The sequence below is a fragment of the Tamandua tetradactyla genome, chromosome 18, assembly GCF_023851605.1.
Source record: "Tamandua tetradactyla isolate mTamTet1 chromosome 18, mTamTet1.pri, whole genome shotgun sequence".
Classification (NCBI taxonomy): Eukaryota; Metazoa; Chordata; class Mammalia; order Pilosa; family Myrmecophagidae; genus Tamandua; species Tamandua tetradactyla.
Window position 1 is genome coordinate 20,193,945 of NC_135344.1, and position 25,436 is coordinate 20,219,380.

General features: G+C 35.5%; 1 protein-coding gene and 1 long non-coding RNA gene across 3 annotated transcripts in view; one reads left to right on the forward strand and one right to left on the reverse strand.

Moving 5' to 3' along the window:
* Positions 1 to 7,890, forward strand: part of LOC143661997 (uncharacterized) — a 25,740-nt gene extending 17,850 nt beyond the window's left edge. The window contains exon 3 of the long non-coding RNA XR_013165068.1: positions 7,670 to 7,890. This is a non-coding gene — a long non-coding RNA (uncharacterized LOC143661997). The remainder of the gene's footprint in view (positions 1 to 7,669) is intronic.
* Positions 4,265 to 25,436, reverse strand: part of LOC143661995 (uncharacterized) — a 24,373-nt gene continuing 3,201 nt past the window's right edge. The window contains exon 3 of one of the 2 annotated variants that reach the window (XM_077135317.1): positions 4,265 to 4,428. In XM_077135317.1, coding sequence (XP_076991432.1) covers positions 4,289 to 4,428 — 140 coding nt within the window. In that variant the 3' untranslated portion in view covers positions 4,265 to 4,288. Of the gene's footprint in view, positions 4,429 to 21,933; positions 24,795 to 25,436 lie in introns of those variants that run through there. The other variant, XR_013165067.1, reaches the window with a different exon arrangement.

Here is a 25,436-nt window from a genome sequence, read left to right on the forward strand (position 1 = left end):
AGACAGAATAAAGTTATGAAGTATGTAACAACATGAATGGACCTTAAGGACATTATGCTCAGTGTGATTAGCCAGAAACGAAAGGACAAATACTGTATGGTCTCACTGATATGAACTGACATTAGTGAATAAACTTGGAATATTTAGTTGGTAACAGAGACCATCAGGAGATACAAATAGGGTAAGATATTGGGTAATTGGAGCTGAAGGGATACAGATTGTGCAACAGGACAAAATATAAAAACTCAGAAATGGACAGCACAATATTACCTAAATGTAATACAATTATTGTAAAACACTGAATGAAGCTGCATGTGAGAATGATAGAGGGAGGAGGGCTGGGGGCATAAATGAAATCACGAAGAAAGATAGGTGATAAAGATTGAGATGGTATAATCTAGGAATGCCTAGAGTGTATAATGATAGTGACTAAATATACAAATTTGTAAAATGTTTTTGCATGAGGAAGAACAAAAGAATGTCATTACTGCAGTGTGCTGAAAATAGATGGTAATTAATATTTTAAAATTTCAACCTATGTGTGAGACTAAAGCAAAAAATGTTTATTTTGTACAAATTTATATTTTGACTAGTGCATCTCCTAATATAACTTATGTAGATAGTTGGTTGAATACCTTAAGTACATGGAACTTTGTGTAGGACATGAGATTTTGTTGTTTGTCCAAGTGATGCCCTGATGAATCCCAGAGTGATTTGATCAGTGAGTATTTGCAAAGTCCCCTTCTGGGAATGGTGAGAATGGGGGCAAACTCAACTTCCCCAAGTTGAATTCTTGATATTTGATAATTCTTGTTAATTCTTGATAGTGTAGACAACCAAAGCTATAGGCTGAGCCCCAGTCTTGGGGTTTGTTCATAGGAAACTTAACCCTACAGGGAATGGGCCAAGCCTACTTAAAATTAGGCCTAAGAGTCACCACCAAGAGAACCATTTTTGTTGCTCAGATGTGGCCTCTCTCCCCAGCCAACACAGCAAGCAAACCCACCACCCTCCCCCTGTCTAAGTGGGACATGACTCCCAGGGGTGTGGGTCTTCCTGGCAATGTGGGACAGAAATCCCCGAATGAGCTGAGATTCAGCATCAAGGGATTGAGAAAAACTCTAGAATGAGCTGAGACCCAGCATCAAGGGATTGAGAAAACCTTCTTGACCAAAAGGGGGAAGAGGGAAATGAGACAAAGTGTCAATGGCTGAGAGATTCCAAACAGAGTGGAGAGGTTATCCTGGAGGTTATTCTTATGCATTAAGTAGATATCACCTTGTTATCCAAGATGAGGCTGGAGGGAACTGCCTGAAAATGTAGAGCTGTGTTCCAGTAGCCATGTTTCCTGATGATGATTGTATAATGATATATCTTTCACAATGTGACAGTGTGATTGTGAAAACCTTGTGTCTGATGCTCCTTTTATCTACCTTGTCGACAGATGAGTAGAACATATGGTATAAAAATAAATAATAGGGGGAACAAATGCTAAAATAAATTTAGTTTGAAATGTTAGTGATCAATGAAAGGGAGGGGTAAGGGGTATGGTATGTAAATTTTTTTTCTGTTTTCATTTTATTTTTCTGTTGTTTTTTTATTTCTTTTTCTGAATTGATGCAAATGTTCTGGGAAATGATCATGATGATGAATATGTAACTATGTGATGATATTGTGAATTGCTAAGTGTATGTGTAGAGCGGAATGAGCATGTGTTGGGAATGCTTGTGTTTCTTTCTTGTTTTTTTTTAATTAATAAAAAATTTAAAGAAAAGAAAAAAGAATTCAGCAGTGAAGCTTTTGGGAGCTGGGCTTTTTGATTACTAATTTAATCCCTTTACTTGTTATAGATCTGCTCAGATTTTCTGTTTCTTTTTGAGTAAATTTCAGTAGTTTTATCTGTCTAGGAATTTTTCCAATACATCTAAGTTAGCTATATTATTGGCATATAATTTTTCTTAGTATTTCTTCATTATCCTCTTTATTTTTATAAAGTTGGTAGTAATGTTCCCTTTCACCTCTGACTCTAGTATTTTGAGTCTGTTTTTCTTTTTAGTCTAGCTAAAGATTCAATTTTGTTGATCTTTCCAAAGAACCAGTTTTTTGTTTCATTGGTTTTCTTTATTGTTTTTCTATTCTTTTATAATTCTATTCATTAATTTCTGTTCTAATCTTCATTATTCCCTTCTGCCTACTTTAGGTTTAGTTTGCTCTTCTTTTTCTAGGTTTATAAGCTAAAAGATTAATTAATTTGAGATGTTTTTAACTGTATCGGTACTTACAGATCATGATTTACCACTGTGTTTTCTTAGAAAATTCAATAGCTATGTATTTCCCTCTAAACACTGTTTTAGCTGCATCTCATGCATTTTGCTATGTTATGTCCTTGCTTCCATTCATCTCAAACTATTTTCTAATTTCCTTTTTAATTTATTTTCTGAGCCATTGGTTTACTAGGACTGTGTTGTTTAATTTCCACATGTTCACAAGTGTAGTAAGTTGAATAGTGGTTCCAAAAATATGTGTACCAGAAAATGTGAAAGTGGCCTTATTTAAGAAAATGGTCTTTGCAGAGGTAATTAAGTTAGGGATCATGAAGTAAGATCATCCTGGAACAGGGTGGACCCTAAGCCCAATGACAAGTGTCCTTATAAAAGGAGAGAGGAGAAACACAGAGGAGAGGGTCATGTGAAGATGGAGCCAGAGTTTGGAGTAATGCAACCCTAAGCTGAAGAATTCCTGGAGCCACCAGAAACTGGAAGAGGCAAGAAAGGGTTCTCCCAGAGCTTTCAGAGGGACTTTGGCCCTGCTGACACCTTAATTTCAGATTTCTGGTTTCCAGAACTGGGAGAGAATAAATTGCTGTTGTTTTAAACCACAGGAAACTAATACATTGAGTTTCCTGTATTTTTTTTCTGTTACTGATTTGCAATTTCATTCTGTTATAGTCAGAGAACACACTTTGTATAACTCTATTCTTTTAAATTTACCAAGATTTATTTTATGGACTTGCTGATTATGGTCTATTCTGGAAAATGTTCCATGTTTACTTGAAAAGAATATACATTCTGCTGTTATTGTGTAGAGTGTACTAGAGATGTCTGTTTATGTATAGCTAGTTTTGTTTAAGTCCTATTTCCTTGTTAATCTGCTGCTTGGTTGTTCTCTGTATTATTGAAAGTGGGATATTGAAGTCTTCAACTATGAGTTTTGAATTGTGTATCTCTCCCTTCAATTCTGTAAGTTTTAGTTTCATGTATTTTGGTGCTCTATTATTAAGTATATGTGTGTTTATAATTGTCATATCTTCCTGATAGATTGATGCTTTTATTATCATAAAATGTTTCTATTTATCTCTAGTAACATTTTGTTGTTGTTGTTTTAAAACATGTTTTGTCTGATATTTGCATAACTTCCTTGTGGTTGCTGTTTGCAGAATATATTTTCCCATCCTTTTACTTTCAGTCTGTTTGTATCTTTGAATCTAAAGTGTGTCTCTTGCAGACAGCATATAGCTGGACCTTGTTTTTTTTTTTTTTGTTCAGCCAGACCATCTCTGCTGGGAAAGGAGGGAATAGGTTGTGGTTCAAATGCCAGAAACTTTTGGTATTCTTACCCATTTTTTGTACAGTTTTCCTTTTCTTGAATAAATATTTCTTCATTTGCTTTATGTCCTTAAGACCATTTCCAGACACGTTAAGTGATTTTGTGTGTGTTTTTAAAAAATAATATTCACCACTTTCACTGGGAAGTAGATTTGTGGAGTGCTCCGTGTTGCCATTCCAGAAATGCAAATCTCCCTGCATTGCCTTTGTATCCATAGGCAGACAATGACAGGAAGGCAACAGGAGCTGCTGAATTTGTCTCATTTTTTCTCTATTGACAGATAATTTGAAAGTTGTAGCAATGTCTGTCTTGTAGTTACGTTGAAGGCACAGGTCCTGTGTTGCTTTATTTGTTCTCCTTGTTTATTTTATGGTATGTTGGGAATGTGAGGAGAAGATTCAGAATCAGGCTGCTATCATTATTCTCCAAGTCTGAAAATATTCCTTTGTATATATGTTTAAATATTTCCCTTTTGAGACTGGGAGAGCTATAGAGCCCTAGGTACAAGAGAATACCTACAAAATTGTGCTGGGAATGAAATAGTTGACTCATAGACATTGAAACACTATGATCTGGTCTCAACTGGCATTTTTTGCTGACATGCTGGGATACATTACGAATATGTTCTGAAACTCATTTTACTTATGTGACTGTAAGAGAGGACTTTATCTTTTTTTCCCCGTTAGCACATTAGCCCTTTACTCAAAAATAAAGCAGGGATCCCTGGCTCCTCCACTGGGAATCTTAGGCGGTGCGATGGTCGCTCAGTGGCAGAATTCTTCCCTGCCATGTCGGAGACCTGGGTTCGGTTCCAGTGCCTGCCTATGCAAAACAATAAAATAAAATAAATCAAGCAAAGGCAGAAAAGATTTTACAGTTTTCAGAAGAGATCCCATTTGGACTCTATGTTATTTCTCCCAGTTAAAATATGTGTCAGGTTATGATATTATCAAAACTACACACCTGAAAAATCAGAAACTCTCATATAAGGGTATTATAAATATAATTTGCATAGTCTTAAATCTGCAGCAACTTAACTCTTGAATGAGATTTTCTTTTCATTTAACTTATTAGATTTAACTTACTTTATTAGCTATTGACTAGTAATAATAATTATTACAGCTATAATAATTATAGCAGCTAACATTTATTAGGCATCTACTGTGTGTTCAGGAGAACCCACTACATAGGGTGAAATCGTGTTTCACGACAACTTTCTTTTTTACCATTATCTCTTCTTGACAGATAGGAAAACTTTTGCATAGGTGGGTTAATAAACTTTCCCCACAATTACACAGTTAATAAGTCATTTAGCCAAGATTCCATCCCACATTGTCTGCCTCTGTACTTTGGGTACTTAACCAACGCACATGATCTCCTAGGCATAACTAGGGGTAGGGGGTTTAGGAAGTTATGCATGTTTCCTTTACAAAAATAAGGTTGGATGGAGATTATGATTTGCTGTCTCTTGTCATCTGTCCATCTGCAATGGGAAAGACTTTGTTCTTTTTGTTTTGTTTTGCTTGGTAAGCCAATTTCTGGAGAGTAAGTTGTCTTTGATCAAAGATAGACATGTCTAATTAAGACATGCCTAATTATCCTGATTTTGAATAATTTGTATTTTATTAGAAAATCATGATTACTTACTTATGAACTAATATGATAGTGAACTGGGCTAAATGTAAATCGAATAAATCTGAGTTATTTAAACCAAAATACAGTTAAAATAATGAATTGTAATTTCAATTAAACATGTGAACTGTTTCAGATTTCTCACAAATGTAATTAGGGCAAATACAGCATTATATTTAAGGTCACATAAATAATAAATGACATAAATGATAAATGATTCAGTGCATCTAAAGTTGCATATTTTGTGTTCCTTGAACTGGCATGTGGCCTGCTTTGTTTGATTGCAGCTTCTTCCTTGGTTATACCGCTGTTGAGTCCCACGATTCTTTTTCAGCAATTGTTTAGCATACTTCTTTCTCTGATGTCAATCCATTTACTTTTAAGCATAAGGTATAAATTATTTTTTTATGCTTTCTACAACACTTTAAATGATATTTTATCTTTTCTCTCTCAGTACTCAATCTTTAGAAAGGAAATGTTTTAGTAAATCTTCAGGAATAAATCATAAATATTTTTCTGCTTTATAAGAACTGTATATGACTTGGTCTGTAATATTCTGGTTTTCTTTTTCTTATTTTCATAGTATTGTTTATTGTCTTTATATTTCTATTTATTTACTGAAGTTGCTGCCATTTTACTATAATGTTAGAAAGCTGTGATTAATTATGCAAGGAATCTTAAACATTAAACTTAGAAACATCTTGGTTTTTGTTGTGTACTTTTAAGCACTTTAAATTATGGCTTTAATTTTTTAATTCTGTGGGTATAACATTTTATTTGTTTTAATTTTTATTCTTACCAATACCATAGCCTCCATTTTTCTTTGCTACAAGGAGATTTCAGAAGGTTTTCCCAACAGTTAAGGAATCCATTTTTATTTAAGATTGAGATTTTCTTATGCAAACAAACCAAAACAAAAGAAAACAAATAACCCAGCACCTTCATAGGGAACTGATTCTTTTTAATTTTGTTTTGTTTTATTTTATTTAAAAAAATATCTTTATTGACACATCTTTACATACATACATTCCACACATGGTATATAATCAATGGGGAACTGATTCTTAAGCATTCCATAGAATTCAGGAATGACAAGTATATACTCTCCCCATTTATTTTAATGAGAAGAATTCCTTCATTTGCTTATGAATTTTCTTTCTGCCCTGTTTATATACTTTATGAGGATGAGAAATATGCATATTATAACAAACTCTTAATAGATAGAAAAAGTGAACAAAACACTACCAACTGTTCAAATTTTGACTCAAGTGTAAGATCTTAGTCTAGATTAAAATAAACCTATGGAATTCATCCTTGTCTAGCAACAGAAGATCTTTCAAAATTATCCTTGGGTTCAGGACTTGGATTCACTCCTTAAGAACACACTGTCTAAAGCCTCCAGTACAATGCTGACTAAAAAAAGTGACATCCTTGCCTGGCTCCCCATCTTAGGCGGAAAGCATTCAGTTTTTCACCATTAAAAATTATTAGCTAGAAATTTCATAAGTGACTTTCTTCAAGTTGTGGAAGTTCCCTTCTATTGCTAACTTTTTGTGAGTTAATTTTCTATTCTGTTTTTTTCCTGTGGAAGGCCTAAAGAAAATTTAAATTTTGTGGCTTAGAAGTATTATCAAGATTATTTTAATTTTGAGAAAGGCCTCTCTGTATGCATTTGCTTTATCATCTGTTTGATGTTGCTTTTATTTCCACATATTTTCCCCTGGCCTAGTTATGAAATTCTATTTCCTTTAATACTGTCATGCTTGATGTAAACATGAATTCACATGGAATAAGAAACCCTACAACAGTCTAGTATTTTCTTTAATCTGTAGCTTGTCAAAATCATTATCTAGTCTGTTAGAATTATTAAATATTCTCTATTATATATGGAAGATATAAAGTTATTTCATCAAAAAATTCATTCTATTTAAATTTTTACAGTGCTTAAAGAATCTTTAGAAAACTTAATGTAGAAGATACAACTTAGATAAATGAAGAATTTGTAAGGAAAATTTTCATTTATAGAAATGCTAAATTCGTTTTATGGGCAATATATAGTTTGGGCTTCTCTTAAATAGTACTTGAGAAAGTCAGTGATGTAAGAAAATATCAATATGGGTAGAGGAATAGAGGAGAAGAATTGTTCTTTATTTTTACATCTGCATTTCTTTCCTTCATTTCATTTTAGTCAGAAGGATGCTCATTGTCATGGTCAGGTTCATGTGTCAACTTGGCCAGTTGGTGGTCCCCATTTGTCTAGTTGGGGGCAAGTGCTGACCTGTCTGTTGCTATGTGGACATTTCATAGAATTAAATCATGATCATGTCAGCTGCATCCACAGCTGAGTGAATTTGTAATCAGTCAAGGGGAGGGTCTTCTGCCCTAAGCGAAGCTAAATCTAATTCCTTTTTTTTTTTTTTTTCATGGGCAGGCACCGGGAAAGGAACCTGGGTGTCCAGCATGGCAGGCAGGAATTCTGCCTGCTGAGCCACCATGGCCCACCGCAATGCTAAATCTGATCACTGGAAGTCTTTCAAGGAGGATTCAGAAGAGACAGTCTCTCTTCCTGCTTCGGCCAGTGAGCCTCTCCTGTGGAGTTCGTCTAGACCCTTCATTGGAGTCGTTAGTGTCACAGCCCGCCCTATGGATTTTTGGACTGTATGTTCCCATGGTTACGTGAGACACTTTTATACATTTTATATCTGTGGATATTTCCTGCTGAGTTTGTTTCTCTAGAGTACCCTAGCTAATACAGCTTGGTACTAAGAATGGGGTGGTTCTTAAGAAACAGAATCTTAAAAATGAGTTTTCACCTCTGACTGGACTCAAAGACACTAAGGACTCTGTTTCCCATAATTAGAATGATACTGCCAATCCATGGGATGAGTTAGCAAAAGAGATAGTCAAAATATCACAATTCAATTCTTCTAATGCTTCATTTGTACAAACTCAGGCTCTGGCAGATAATGTTTTTGACACCTTTATGGAGTTTTGTGAAAATAGGTGGTATAGAGATGTTGGCTAGTTGTTGTTAGATATGCTGTATATGTTAATGAGTGAAAGGGATGGGCTTAAGGCTTCAAATTAGAAACTTACCTGCCGTCTGACAGATGTAAATGTTTCTATGAGTGCCCTGAAGGAAAATCTTATTTCCTGTGGCTGTAGACTTGAGATCTCTGGAAATCAGACTCAGATCCTTATTTATTGTTAGAGTAGCAACTTTACAATGTAAACTGAAATCTCAAATCTTGCATGGTGTCTGCCATTAGAGTGAGGGCATTGATTGGAAAGGAGTGGGATCCTGAAAAATGTGATGGCAACATACGGATTGCTAATGAGGTTGGTGGAGAAGTTACAGAAAACTGTACTTCTGTTTTGTTCATGTTATAGAAGTTGTAAGATATCAGGTTTAAGAATGAATATTACCCAAGGACTTGCACCCTATTCTGGGGAGATTTAATGCATTTCCAGTTGTACACAGGACAGTTCAGTATTGTTAGGTGAGGAAAAAATGTGTCTTTTATTGTTTTCTATTTTGAGATTAAGTATGGTTTAAGGTGAAGTGTATAGCTGCCAAATTGACAAGGAATGGACTGTCATGGTCAGGTTCATGTGTCAACTAGGCCAGGTTGTGGTGCCCATTTGTCTGATTGGACAAGTGTTGGCCTATCTATTGCTATGAGGACATTTCATAGAATTAAATCATGATCATGCTGGCTGCATCTACAGCTGATTGCATTTGTAATCAGCCAAGGGGAGTGTCTTTTGCAATGAGTGATGCTTAATCTAATCATCGGAAGGGTTTTAAGGAGGATTCAGAAGAGACAGTCTCTCTTCCTGCTTTGGCAGCACTAATTATTTATTTATTTATTGTCTTTATTTTCTCTCTCATCTCTCCATGAACTAGATATAGGGAGAGTACATCACAAGGTTTTCAGAATTACAAGGTCACACCATAAAAGCTCTATAGTTAAACAATCATTTTCGAGAATCAAGGCTATTGGACTATAGTTCAATTGTTTCAGGTATTTCCCTCTGCTCCAATACACCAAAAACTGAAAAGGGAAATCTATATAATAATGCATAAGAATAACCTTCAGAATGACCTCTCAACTCTATTCAAAATCTCTCAACCACTGAAACTTTATTTTGTTTCATTTCTTTTCCCCCTTTTGGTCAAGAAGTCTTTCTCAATCCCACGTGTTGCCAAAAAGATTTACAACTGGAAGTCATGTTCCACGTAGCAGGGGAGGGTAGTGAGTTTACCTGTACAGTTGGTTTAGAGGGGCCACATCTGAGCAACAAAAGAAGTTCTCTGGGGGTGACTCTTAGGCATATTATAAGTAGACTTAGCTTCTCTCACTCTTTTTTTTTTTTAACTTTTTAATTGTCTTTATTTATTTATTGCCTATATATATATAGTTATATATATATATAAGATATATACAAAGCAAAGAAATAAAAAAGCAATAGTGTTCAGGTGGTGCAATGGTGGCTCAGTGATAGAATTCTCACCTGTCATGCTGGAGACCCAGGTTCATTTCCTGTGCCTGCCCATGAAAAAAAAAAAGAAAGAAAAAAAGCAATTGTTTTCAAAGCACTCTTCAACAAATAGTTACAGGACAGATCCCAGAGTTTGTAATGGGCTACCATATGATTCTCTGAGATTTTTCCTTCTAGCTGCTCCAGAATATAGGAGGCTAGAAGGCTTAAATAATTTTTTATCATCACAATTGACTTTTTTCCTTCTTTTTTTGGTGAAAAATAACATATGTACAAAAAAGCAATAAATTTAAATGCACAGCACCACAATTAGTTGTAGAACATATTTCAGAGTTTGACATGGGTTACAATTCCACAATTTTAGGTTTTTACTTCTAGCTGCTCTAAGATACTAGAGACTAAAAGAGATATCAATTTAATGATTCAGCAATCATATTCATTTGTTAAATCCTATCTTCTCTGTATAACTCCATATCACCTTTGATCTTTCCATCCCTCTCTTTAGGGGTATTTGGGCTACGGCCATTCTAACCTTTTCATATTGGAAGGGTCTGTCACTAATATGGGGTAGGGAGATGTAACTATCTGATTTTCTGGAGAGGATGAGCCCTCTAGGTTTCAGGACTTTTCTGGACCAGGGACCCATCTGGAGGTTGTAGGTTTCTGGAAAGTTACTCTAGTGCAGAGAACCCTTGTGAAATCTTATATCTTGCCCTAGGTGTTCTTAAGGATTGGCTGGAATGGTCCTGGTTGGGGTTGGCAGGTTATGATAGGTAGCAAGGTCTAACTGAAGCTTGCATAAGAGCAACTTCCAGAGTTGCCTCTCAACTCTATTTGAACTCTCTGTGCCACTGATACTTTGTTACACTTCTCTTCTGCCTTTTGGTCAGGATGGAATTGTTGATCCCATGGTGCCAGGGCCAGATTCATCCCTGGGAGTCCTCTCCCATGTCGCCAGGGAGACTTTCACCCCTGGATGCCATGTCCCGCATTGTGGGGAGGGCAATGATTTCACTTGCAGAGTTGGGCTTAGAGAGAGTGAGGTCACATCTGAGCAACAAAAAAGGTCCTCCAGAAGTAACTCTTAGGCATACCTATAGGTAGTCTAAAATTCTCTGCTACCTACATAAGCTTCACAAGAGTAAGCCTCAGGATCGAGGGCATAACCTATTTATTTGGGTGTCCCTAAAGTTTGACACAATATCAGGAGATTCCCTGATGGTAAGGTTTAATAGTTCCATATTCTTTCTCCCATCCCTCAAGGAACTGCCAATATTTTTTTATTATCTACTTAATATACTCTAGGATGTTTCCAGGTAATGCAATAATTTATACAGGATCAAAAGGCCTCTTGCTTATTCTGGGCTCCCTGTGTTTCAATTGTTCAAATGATTAGCCTCTCTTTTGCAGGAATCAGTTTCGTAAGCACAAGCCCCAAAATCAAGGGCTTGGCCTATTAAATTGGTAGTCCCCAATGCTTGCAAGACTATCAGGTCTTCCCCAGATGGGGAAGGTTAATATTTCCACCATTTCCCCCAGTCTCTCAAGGGAACTTTGCAAGCACTTTTTTATCTTCTGCTCAGAGTAACCTGGGATGTATCAGGGCATCACACTAACCTGAATTAATCAACAAGATCTCCAACTCCCTATCTCCAAGTAATTATAGTGCTTGAATAAACTGACCATACAAGTTAAATTAGATAGTATACTACAGAAAATATAAACTTTGCATCAAAATAAACATCTCTTCCCTTGCTCTTACACAGAAATTGAAGTTTTAAAATACACTCAGTATCACCCTATACCCTTTAGTCTGATTTACTTTAGTCCTAACTAGATCAGCTTCATTCATATCTCTAATTGAAGTTTGATCTCCTTTTCAACAATTGCTGGAGAAATGCCGCCTCTCATAGGTGAAGAACTCTAGCTGTGAGTCTCAGGTATCACACAGATATCCAAAGTTCCAGGGAATGACCAGATTATACACAAAGAGTTCAGCATCTCAGAATTTAGAAATAACAGTTACAATTCAAGAATAGATGCGACTTCTTTAAGAGTATACAATCGAAGAACCTTTATAATAAGACTTCCCCAGATAACCTATGTTCTAGAATTCAATCCTAAGAGTATGCACATTATAGATAACCCATATTAGTGAGACATTATAATATATCTTTTCTTTTCTGGTTTATTGCTATCCTCAATGTTCATTCACCTATTGCATGCCACAACTTCATACATTCTTGCAGCCACTCAATATTCCATCGTAAATATACACCATAGTTCCTCCTTCCATTCATCTGTTCATGCACCTTAGGCCACCTCCATCCAATGCAAATTGTGAATACTGCCAATATAAATACCAGTATGCAAATGTCCATCATATTCCTGCTTTCAGTTCTTCCAAGTATATACCTAATAATGGGGTTGCAGGATCGTATGGTAGCCTTATACTTAGCCTCCTGTGGAACCACCATACTACCTTACAGAGTCTGCTCCATTCTACTTCCCTACCAACAGTGAAGAGGAATAGCACTTGTATCTGTTTATTTTCAAACAGTTTTATTCACACACTGTGCAATCCATTCTATGTAAACAATCAGTGGTTCATGTTATAATCACATAGTTATGATTCACCACCACAATCTATGTGAGGATGTTCCACTTCCTCTGTAAAGAAAGAAGAAGAGGGGAAAAAAAGGAAGAAAAATATAAAATAGATAAAATAAAAAAGAGAAACACCACCACTACCAAGAATCTCCTACTGTTCTCTTATATTCCCCTGTTATTGACATTTAGCTTTGGTATATTGCCTTTGTTACATTTAATGGAAGCATTTTACAATGTTTCTGTTAACTATAGAAACTAGTATGTGATAATTATATTTATTCCATATACCATCCTGTTTTCAAGACATTGCACTGTTGATATTCATTTGTTCTCCCTTATGTAAGAACATTCTTATATTTGTACATTTAACCAACATCATTGTCCCCTAGGTTTTGCTAAGTTATACAGTCCCAGGCTTTATCTTCTATCTTTCCTTCTTGTGTCATATATGTCCCTACCCCTCCTCTTTCAACACTCAGCTTTGTTCAGTGTACTTACAATATTGTGCTACCATCAGGTATTATTTTGCTATTCATTTCTGCATCTTTACAATCAATCCAGATGAACATTCTGTATTCCTTCAGCACCAAATGCCCAGTCTCTCTTCTTTCAATCTCCTGATAAATCTGTATTCTCAATTTTAACTTTCAAAGTTCACTCATTAATGTAATTCATGTTAGTGAGACCATACAGTATTTGTCCTTTTGTTTCTGACCGATTGCACTCAACATGTTCTCAAGGTTCACCCACGTTGTTGCATGCATCATTACTTTATTCTGATATATCTTATTTTTTCTTTTTGCCGTTACTTATAGTCTTCCTTTCTACATTCTTCTCTCCTATCTTTTTCTATCTGCCTGTAGTGCTTCCTTTCGTATTTCTTGTAGAGTAGATCTCCTGTTCACAAACTTTCAGTGTCTGTTTGAAAGTATCTTAAACTCTCCCTCATTTTGAAGGACAGTTTTACCAGTTGTAGAATTCTTGGTTGGCAGTTTTTCTCTTTCTGATGTATTTAAAATATGTCATACCACTGCCTTCTTGCCTCCTTGGTTTCTGCTGAGAAATCTGCACATGGTCTTAACAAGCTTCTCTTACATGCGATGGATTGCTTTTCTCTTGCTGGTTTAAGAATTCTTTCTTTATCTTTAGCATTTGATAATCTGATTAGTAAGTGCTATGGAGTAGGTCTATTCAAATCTATTCTATTTGGGGTATGCTATGCTTCTTAGATCTGTAATTTTATGTCTTTCATAAGAGTTGGGAAATTATCAGTGATAATTTTTATTCTTTCTGCCTCTTTTTCCCTTCTCTTCTCCTTCTGGGACACTCATAACATATATATGCATGTGCTTCTTGTTTTCATTCAATTCCCTAAGACCCTGCTCATATTTTTCCATTCTTTTCCCTATCTGTTCTTGTGTGTAGGATTTTAGATAGCCTCTCCTTCACTAATCCTTTCTTCTGCTTCTTCAAATCTGCTATAGTAAGTCTCCATTATGTTTTTCATCTCTTCTATTGTGGCTTTCATTCCCATAAGTTCTGCCATTTGTTTTTTCAAGCTTTTGCATTCTTCTTTAAGCTTGCCCAATTTTAAACATATTTTTAAATACCATATCATACTTGGGTTTGAGTAGATCAGGACACAAGAGTATAAAGGGAGGAAATATAAAGACTAAGAAAAAAAAAACCAGTTCTCACCTTGTAGTGCAAATATAGTAGCACTACAGTACAACTGTGCTCAGTATATTATTAGCAATATATTGTACCTTCAGCAGATTTTATTAAGTTATAGTTGACCAATATGAAAAGACTTATTGATTTTTCAGCACAGGATATCTTTCTAGCTATTTTAACTTATACTGTAAGTTTTACTTTGACTATGGAGGTAAGCCAAATATTATAGTGTAGTAATATTTTTCTTGACTCACAGTTCCAATTTTCCTATAATGCTGACATAAGTCTGTTTCTACAGCTTTTTCTGGATGATACCTGTAGAGCCTTTTTCTTTTTATCCTTTGTTTTGACTCAACATACTTTAATGGTTTTATATTTAACACATTTGAATATCATTGTACAAGTTTGTTGGTTTATATCAGAGGAGTGGAAACACTATTTATGAGTACTAGAAGCTTGAAAGACAGTATGTCAGAATAAAGTCTCACCTTGGAAAGGCTGGCTAACTGGTTTTGAGATGATCATAGGGAGGTGTTTCCTTTGAATTTATCATGGTTCAGGGTCTGAAATGTATAGATCCAGAAAATAAATGTCATCTTTCTCTTCTACCTCTTGCTTTTATGCTCAGTTTTGCTTTCTCTCTCCCTTCACAGGATCCTTCCTTCCCCTCAGCCTATAGTGATAAAGTTACTTCTTCCCTTGTGTTGGGGACTGAATCCTAACCTCTACAAAAGGCGTATCAGGTCCCAACCCTGGTCCTGTGGGGCTGAGGTCCTGATAAGCAAAGGTAATTGGACAGAGAGAGAGAGAGAGAGAGAGAGAGAGAGAGAGAGAGAGAGAGAGAGAAGCCACCTGAGAGAAACAAGAAGCTGTAAGTCAACAGAAGCTGGATAAGAAGTGAGAAGACACTGCCATGTGTATTGTCATGTGACAGAAAAGTCAAGGAATCCAAAGATGCCTGCCAGCTAGAAGATACTGAAGCAGGGAGAAAGCAAGCCTTGTAGCTTCTGAAACTGTGAGCCAATATTCCTGTTGTTAAGCCAACTGATTGTTTGGTATTTGTTTTAAGATCTGAAAAACAAAACACCATGAATTTTGCATCCTCCTAAATTATAATTTTATCACATTCTTTTTGTTTACTACCAAGCTTCTTGAAAGAAATATCAACAGTCGCTGCCACTATTTCCTCCCCATTTTTGCTACTGCATCCACAAGCCTAGAACAGTGCCTGGTACTTAGTAGTCCTCTATGAATATTTGTTGAATGTCTCTCAGTGGTCTCTTGGGGCTTCATGATTACACAATCTAATCTATTCATTCTGTTTGACCATGGTATAGCCATCTTCTTTCTTCTCCCTTGATTTCCAGGACACTATCCAGTTTTATAGTTTATAAAAACATCCTGGTTTATATCACTTTATTCCCATTCACTAAGACCTTTTCCTTTGCTTGATATTGAACTCTATGTTTTTCTCCAACCTCTATCTTTAACCTACCTTCTCCTCTTCTTTTGCCTGGGTAATCTCATCTTTTCCTATAGCTTTGACTAACACCTCCCATGCAGACAACTCTGAAATCTATTTCTCCAGCCTTGACCCCTCTCATGACTTCAAAAACTTTGTCGAACATTCTTCTGGATATAACTAAATGTATGTGCAAAATTGAACTGTTTACTCCACTACAAAATCAGTCCCTTTCACAGGCTTTATATCTCATTTAATGGCATCAAGATTGTCCCAACACCCTGACCATGAAACTTACTGTCTTATTTAACTGATTCTTGTCCAGTTCTAAAGCCCAATGCCTCCCCTCATTCTCCATTTCTAGTCCCATGCACCAGTTCAGACTTCCTTTACCTCTAACATGGACAACTGGAATAGCTTCCTGTATTAGTTAGGGTTCTCTAGAGAAACAGAATCAACAGGGAACACTTGCAAATATAAAATTTATAAAAGTGTCTCATGTGACCGCAGGAACACAGAGTCCAAAATCCACAGGGCAAGCGGTGAAGCCAATGACTCCGATGGAGGGTCTGGATGAACTCCGCAGGAGAGGCTCATCAGCCGAAGCAGGAATGGGGCCTGTCTCCTCTGAGTCCTCCTTAAAAGGCTTCCATGATTAGATTTAGCATCACTAATTGTAGAAGACACTCCCCTTTGGCTGATTACAAATGGAATCAGCTGTGGATACAACTGACGTGATCGTGACCTAATCCTATGAAATGTCCTCATTGCAACAGAGAGGCCAGTACTTGCCCAATCAGATAAACAGCTACCACAACTTGGCCAAGTTGACATGTGTCCCTAACCATGACACTTCCTAATTCAGTTTCCTATCTCCAATTATTTATCTCCCTGATCTGAACATCACAATGTCACTGCTGATTATATCACTCCTGATTATGTCACTCACTTAAAATGTTTGTCAGCTCTTTTAACTCTACAATAGAGTCCAAGACTTTTTATCAATATGTACCTGTCTATATTTATTTTATCTTTACGGTAGCCTTCAATAAACCCTAAGCTTTAATCACACCTATTTACTCTTCCTTGAATATGTCATTTATTTTCTCGTTATTCTTTAGCTTTAAGATGCCCCTTTTCAACTTCTATATATATTGCCACAGTCTTAGTCACCATATAAACACTTTGAGACTATTTTATTCATATTTATATTCTTAGTGATTAGCCCTATCCCTGACAAATACAAGACAATAGATGATGGTTGGTTGAATAGATGTATCCAAGATACATTAAGGCCCAACTCACCAACTCAAATGACTGTAAGACTTTCACTGTAAATGAGCCACAGGAAAGGCTCCTTAAAAGGCTTCCAGTGATCAGATTAAGCATTACTCATTGTAGAAGACACTCCCCTTTGGCTGATACAAATGTAATCAGCTGTGGATGTAGCTGACACGATCATGATTGAATTCTATGAAATGTCCTCATCACAACAGACAGGCCAGCACTTGCCCAACCAGACAAACAGGTATCACCACTTGGCCAAGTTGACACATGAACCTAACCACAACAGACAGCAACAAGTTCTTTATTTTTTTCTGACGTTTCCAAAGAGCCTGGCAAATGGTTCATATGTTGTGGCCACATAGGGAGGATATGTGAAATGGACCCGTATTTCAACTGAAATGTCTGTCTCATGCAATAGGGCCACATCTTCCTTTTGAAAAAGTTCCTAGCAACCAACTACAAATACAGTAGTCCAGCTCCCTTATGTTAGAGAAGAGGAAAATGGGATCCATAGAAAGGCCTGCCCAAGATCACTAGTGACTAACTGAGGGTGATTTTCTAGGCCTCATTGTTCCTCGTACATTGCTTCTTCAGCCACATCATTTGGTTCTTTCAAAAGCAGACCTAAGAAGATGCAGTGGCACAGTCATTTAAACAATTGTATGATCAAATGGAAAGACAAGCATATTATATTTATACTGAGATTTTTTTTTTTTAATGAAAAAGTAATGTGGTATGAATTCTGAGTTGTTTTGGCATCTCTTTAACTCTATTTAGGTTTTCTTCTTAGTGGCAGCATTTTTTGGAAGTAGAAGTATAGCTTCTGTTAACAGGTTAAATGCACGTAGAATGTGTATAAGACAAAAAAATTTATACAGTAATATGACAATGAATAGTGACTTTTCTCCTCACTTCTCCCTATCCCACATCCAAAAATTAATATCGTCAATAAGTTTTTGTATATTCTACCAGAAATGTCAAATGCATATACATACATTTATAAAATAATACTAAAAGGAGCACTCTATATTACTTGCTTTTTATTGAATGATAAATTCATTATACAGGTGCATTTCATTCTTTTTATTAGCTTAATAATATTTCTTCATATGAATATATCATAATTTAGACTTTACTCATGGATATTTACATTGTTTAAAGCTTTTTGGTATTACAAATGATTGTGCAAAGAATATTTCTTTACATACATTCTTGCACATTTTTGCTAGGATTTATAGGATAAATTCCTAGAAATAGAATTGCTTTCACTAGAACTTTTTAAAATTTTATTTTAATTTTTTACAGATATTTCCCTGAAATCCTTGCCAAAATCTATGGGTATCTAAACTTTATAATCTTTCCCAACTTGGTTGCTGAAATATCACATCTTATTGTATTATGATTTCTTTTCTCATGAGTGAGATTGATGATATTTATTTATATTTATAGCCTTATTTATTTAATTTTATATAATTGCTTTTGTTTTATATGAGTAGCCATTGTTTACCTTTTACATACTAGCTCATGAGAACTTTTTACATTTTATGCAGATTATCTTTTCTCATTGCTATTACAAACCATTTCTCCCTGTTTGCCACTTTGTTTTGCCTTATACAATTTTTCCACAAGGAATTTTTTTAAGGTAATCATATTTATCAGTCTTCCTTTTTTGCCTCTGAATTATGTATCTATCTTGAGGGCATTCCTCTATCCATGAGTATTAAATATGTATATATATTAAGATTATGAACCCATAACGTTATCCAGTTTAGCTGAAATACAAATAAGATACCTCCTCAGACATGGCTTTGATACCACGGCTAGACAGGAAGAGAGATTCTTTAGTCCTTATCCCAAAATATGGTTTATCCTTTTACTCTCCTCTTAAATCCATTTGACTCCAGAAGAGTAAGGATTTCATGGTTGTCCTGGAATGTCCTATCAAAGGTGATTAAAACCTGTGGGGAAGCTGTGGTCAACACTGCAGTGCTCCTAAGGACTCCAAGTCTCCCTGAAGGTGGGTGCCCACCACAAGACTGCCAACCTGTGATATGCTCACATTTTTTCTCATAATTCATCTACGTAGAGTTGATTTATTTATTCAACATATGTCATTGAGGGCTTACATTCAGAATTGTGACAGGCACCTTGCTGTTGGGGATACAAAGATGATAATGACACATTCTCTGCTTTCTCCCAGCTAGGATCCTTTGGTGGAATGTAATTCATATTCTTCCCCTTCTTTCTGGGGTCATTATTGATATTTTTGATATTATTCCTCCTGCCTACTTCACTCCACCAAGAAATTAAATCTACCATCAGGCCTGGCACATATAATGTAGTTAATATGTATTTATTTAAACATGGTAATTAATACCTGCCTAAAATCTGATAACCTTCTGTTCCAATCACACAAGTAATTATTGTTAAGGAGTATGATTTCTCTTAATCGAATTAATATCTACTTTTTGTTATGGCACAAATAAAAATTTCAGTTTAAGAAATGTCAAAAAGATGTTCACATTTTCTAACATCTTGTTCTCCACTAAATTATTCTAAAAACATGTTATTGTTGCCTTAATTTTCACTCAGTATTTTTAAAAAATGGTGGTAGTTGTTTTTTTAATCAGTTTGTTAAAGACCACAGACCTTTAATTAAAAACAAGAAGAAAAAAAAAAAGGAAAAACCCCAAAAGCTTAAATTAGAAAGCTAAACCTTTGATCACCATAATTCAGTGATCTTTAATGAAATAATATATTTCAATTGCCCATGGCATTGTTTGTTATTGCCTTAAACAGACTTTAATCCTCTTTGTTTCTGTGATGTGTCCTTTTTCAGCAGTTAGATTAACTGCTCAGTTATCATCTAAAAGGTAAAATAAATATATATATATATATATTTTAAATATTTAAGAATGACTGGCTATGCCCAGTTTTAGGAAGTAAGGTAGTATGAAGGGGACATGAAGTATGATTTGTTATTAGGAAACAAATATATATTAAGATTTGGTGATATTTCATAGGATAGCTTTAATTCACTGTAACATAGATTGTTTACTACAACATGAGAAAAATGTCAGAGGAAATTAGCTGATTAGCATCTTTGGCAGACTAATCTACTTTCTCAGCAGTAAAATGCTATTAGAATATTATGTTAGTGAAGAGTCTCAGTAGAAGACAACAACAACAAATGTTAAATTACTATGATTAACAATTTGCTTGTAAAAAATATATTTGTGTCTGCTATGGGTTTTGTGTAAAAAACAAGGGATATCATCCCAGTTGTTTTCTTTTGACTTATTTCTCAATACATATTTGTTTCCTAATAACAAATCATATTTCATGTCCCTTTCATACCACTGAAGTAAGTATTCAAAGTATTCAATAACAGCTTTGAAGTCCAGCTCATAAATATGTTGTCACCCTTGATAATGACAAAATGACTCAGTTGAAAGTAGTATATTTAGAAGCAAAACTATTACCATAATTTGGGCTATCTGATTATTCTCACTTGGACTTAATGCGCTAGAAAAATATGCATTCTTTATTATATCTAATTTTTTTTTTTAAAGTTCTTCAGATTTTTTCTTATCATTCTCGTCATATCAGCTATGGGTCTGGTAAGATTTTATTGGATATTTGTTATAATTAGTATCACAGAAACAAGGCTATATTATTTTAATCAAGAAATATAAATGTATTTTTATACATGAAATCTTTTGATATTGAGTTATAAACATTGGCAGAATTTACACATACAAATTACTTTTTTTTTTTTTTTTCACAAGGGCAGGCACCAGGAATTGAACCTGGGCCTCCGGCATAGAGGCAAGAATTCTGCCAGTAAGCCACCATCGCACCACCCCAAATTACTTCCTTTTATATCACTTACACAAACAAGTGCTATTCTTAAGGTGTCAGAAATTGTCTTACTACTTGATTTGTTCTAGGCTGTTATTTTAGAGCTGGTATTCAATGCTGTGTTGTATTTAAAATGAAGCTACCATAGAGAATTAATAGAAAAGGTAACTTTAGATTTATGTAATGTTTTTCTACTTGAAATATTCATTTTTAAATCCTTCTCCCAGATTTAAAAACATGAATGAAGAGGAAGAAAAAAAGAAAAGGGGAAATACAGCCTTTCAAAGGGAAAGATGTTACCAAGGTGATAGTTACAATAAATGAGCTGAGTGAGGAAGATGTAGGTAGGACTCTTATATGCAGTGTAAAAGATGAACTATTTTATATCCAGTGGTAAAAATTATTAGAGACACCAATTTGGGTAGCTGCCCAAATTAGGTTCTAGTCACTGGCCATGAATTAGATGAGAGAAATTTGTATTCTATCAAACTGTACATTTCTGTATTTTCATTGTTACTGCATTCAGTATATTTTTAAATTTCCCTTAGACTTTCCTTTTTGACCTGTGTATTATTTAGAACACTTTATTTCCAAATGCTTTGGAGATTTTTCTAATTATTTCTATTATGATTTCTAGTTTGATTCCACTGTAATCTGAGTACACACTAAGATTTCAATTCTTTTAAATTTGTTGGTTTAAATTTAAACCAACATGTCAGGATATGGTCTACCTTGGTGAACGTTCCATGAATGCTTCAAAAGAATGTGTACTCTGTAGTTGTTGGTTCTAAAAATGTCATTTAGGTCATGTTGGTTGATGGTATTATTTCTATATCCTTTCTGATTTTCTGTTTAGTAGATAATCAATTGTTGAAAGAGGGGTGTTTTATTCTCCAACTATATTTGTGGATTTGTTTCTCCCTTCAGTTCTATCAGTTTTTGTATAATTTATTTTTTAACATTTAAAAAAATATTTTTGAGAAATATCCACACATGTACAGTCCAACCATATTATTTATCATCAGCTAGTTGTGTATTCTTCACCATCACCATTTTTAGAACATTTGCATCACTCCAGAAAAAGAAATAAAAAGAAAAAAAGAAAAACCTCATGTATCCCATACCTCTTACCCCTCCTTTATTGACCCACAGTGGTTTAATCTACCCAATTTTTACCCTTTATCTCCCATTATTTATTATCCTTATTTTTTTACTCATCTGTTCATACCCTGCATAAAAGAAGCATCAGACACAAGGTTTTCACAATCACATAGTCACATTGTTATATAGTTGCATTATGTATTTTTTAAGCTGTTTTTTGGTACATACACATTTAGGAATGCTTTGTCTTCTTGGTGAATTATTATTATTTTTTTTTGCAGGGGCAAGCACCGGGAATTGAACCCTGGTCTCTGGCACGAATTGAGTTCTTTATTCATTATACACTGACTTTCTTCCTCTTTTTCTCTCTCCTGGCCTCTTATCTTTCAGAAATAAAAGTCTTATCCTTCAACTTCTCACTGTCTTTGTAACTATTCATTCACATTTCATCTCCTTCCTTAACACACTGCAGTCTTCTCCAACCATGTCTCCAAAATTGCCTCTCCATTGTTAATTTCAGTGGAGAAGTCTCAGTCCTATTTAACATTTAGTAACACTTGTGACTATTGAATGACTACAATACTACACTGTCCTGAATTTCTTTTCACTATTCTGGTTGTTTCTTCTCAATCTCCTTTTCATGCTCTTCTTCCTCTTTCAACAATTAAATGTTAGAGTGCCCAAGCCCTCCTTTTACCTTGCTTTCTCCCCATGGATTTTCTCATTCATTCCCACGTTGTTTCATAGCTTTAAGTGCTGGTAACTCTGTGGGTCTGTATCTCTAATCTAAATATCTGGCTAGACTTTCAAATCCATCTTCATTTTTCTGCTGGCCATCTGCACGTAGATGGCCCATAGGTATCTCAAATTCAGTATGTTTTAAATTGAAACACTCTCCCTTCACCTCCTCCCAAACCTATTCTTCCTCGTGTGCTCTTCGTCTCAGGAAATTACTTTATTATCCATCCCAAGTCAGATACCAGGTATTGTTCATGTGATACTTCCTTCTCCTTTAACTCTATTCCTGTCTATTTTATCCATCTCTTGAAGCCCTCAACTTGCCTCAATCTCACTGCCACTACTTTAATCAGGCCACTATTATTTCTCATCTATATAACTGCAACAGAGTTCCAACTGGTATTTGCTTCTATTTTTGTCTCTCCACACTGCAGCCAGAGTAAGTTTTCTGAAATACAACTCTATTTGATCATATCTCTCCTTTGCTTAAAATTATTCACTGATTCCTCTTTCTTCTTAGAAAGAATCCTATTTCTTAATATGACTTACAAGTTCTTTTTTGGTCTGGCTTCTGGACACCAATGACTAGCATCATCTCTCACCTCTTCTTCTTTGCTTTCTATATACCAGCCTCACTTTGAACCCGTCAAATTCCACTTTGTTTCTTGATCTTTATATAAACAACTACCATTTCTGTCTCCCCAGCCTCCCTTTCACCTGACTCCAACTTTTCATTTAGATTTTAATTTCCGAAAGGAAGCCTTCCCTTATTCCCTTACCAGAAGTATGTATCCCCTTCCTCCGTATTCCCACAGATGCCTAAAATAATGCTCATCATGTGTGTAATTGTATGATGATTTGCCTGAATTATCCATTAGACTATATACCTCATGGGAGAGAGATTAGCACATCCTAGGCAGTCAGTAAATATTTGTGAACAGATAGATCATGTGTTCCTTCCACTGAAGTCTTTAATAGTGTTTGGTACCTTTAAAGTTGGTTGGTTCTTTTTTCTTTTAATTAGTATTATCTTTATGTTTATTAGATTGAATAATTCTGTTTCTGGGTTTTAAACAAATGTTCATTTTAGCCCAAGGTAACATTTCTGGAATATTCTTATTTTTATTGATTTTGAAGGATGAGAAATCTTAAGTATACAATCCTGAAATAAGTATGTTTAGACTGAATCTAAGTAGTCTTTGTTTTTAATGTTTTCTTTTACAGCATTTTTTTCTTCTCAATCAAGGATTATGGCAGCTAGCTTGATATTGGAACAAGATATGGTATATTTTCACATGGAAATTCTTAAGAAAGCAATGAAAAACATAACTTGGTCTAGAAGGTGCCAATATGATTTTGAGGTAAGCATTGAGTGAATAGCCTCTGAAAGCTAGACACATATCTCTAATTCTTCTTGGAATTACTAAGGGTTTTCTTGGGATGATGTGGGCAGGAGGATAAATGTTAAGTCTGGAGAGAACCAGAGGACACTGGGAAGATGAGTGCAAGAGGAATGCTTGAATCTGGGGCTTCAGAGTTGTTCACTCCAGTGTCCTTGTGTGTTCTCTCTTTCCTTCATTTTCCTCCTTTCCTTTTCCTTCCTCCTTCCCTCCCTTCTTTCTTTCTCTTTCTGTGGTACCTATAAAATTGCTATTTACAGAGTAACTTGAATAAAAATTAATTTCCTCTTTGTTGTGATTCGAATATCAATTGCTATATGGAGTGTGATAAATACCTTAGATTTGAGTTTCTCAAAAAGACATTCCTACAAATACATCCTTTGGGGAGTCTCGACTTGGAGAACCTTGAATTCAAAGCCACAGTATACATTTTATTGGCATATAAGTAAGGATCCATATTCTTTGGTTCTCCTGGACCTTTAGTATAACAAATATTGCACCCACAAGTGGATTATAGTCTAGAATTCAAGGGTCTTGTCGTTTATGTACGATTTATACAATTGGGTGAGGGATGGGATGGGATGTGTGCTTAGAAATGGTGGCCCTAACTCAGTCAGCACTTTACCGGGCCATTATAGCATTGCCCTTAATGAATGTGTCATTATTATCTTTGCAATAAGAGTAACAATTTTTTAGACCCACTTCTAGATCTTGGGGATTAATGCATTATTAAGGAAGATACATATATTATCATACCACAAATGTTCTTTTTTCAACATTTTGGTATCTATTTCGGTATCCGTTTTGTCCTATGTAATCCTGTGTATTTTACATTATGCATTTATAAATATTATTTAAAGCAGGAATCTATAGGTTTCACCAGACCACTAAAGAGGTCCGGCACAGAAAGTGTTAAGAACCTCTGCTCTACATTCCGTTGTGCGGAGTTGCGAGCGGCGCTGGATAAAGGCTGTGGCGGCGTCTGGACGGCGACGGTGGCCGCCGGCTGACTTCCTCCCCTTCGTTGGCTCCGCTCCTGGGAGTAAAACACAAATCTTTTCTAACAGTTGAGGACTGCTTTGAGTTGGGCAAAGTGGCCTATACAGAAGGAGATTATTATCATACTGAACTGTGGATGGAACAAGCTCTAAGGCAGCTGGATGAAGGCGAAGTTTCGACCATTGAAAAAGTGTCTGTTCTAGATTATTTGAGCTATGCTGTATACCAGCAGGGAGATCTGGATAAGGCGCTTTTGCTCACAAAGAAGCTTCTTGAACTTGACTCCTCGGAGACAGAAAAAACTCTTTTGCCGCTACCATGATGGAAACCGGAATCCTAAATTTATTTTGGCTCCAGCCACACAGGAGGATGAGTGGGACAAGCCTCGTATTATTCGCTTTCATGATATTATTTCTGATGCAGAAATTGAAATTGTCAAAGATCTAGCAAAACCACGGCTGCGCCGAGCTACAGTACATGACCCTGAGACTGGAAAATTGACCACAGCACAGTACAGAGTATCTAAGAGGGCCAAGGCCTCATGAGTCAGATTCTGATGATCT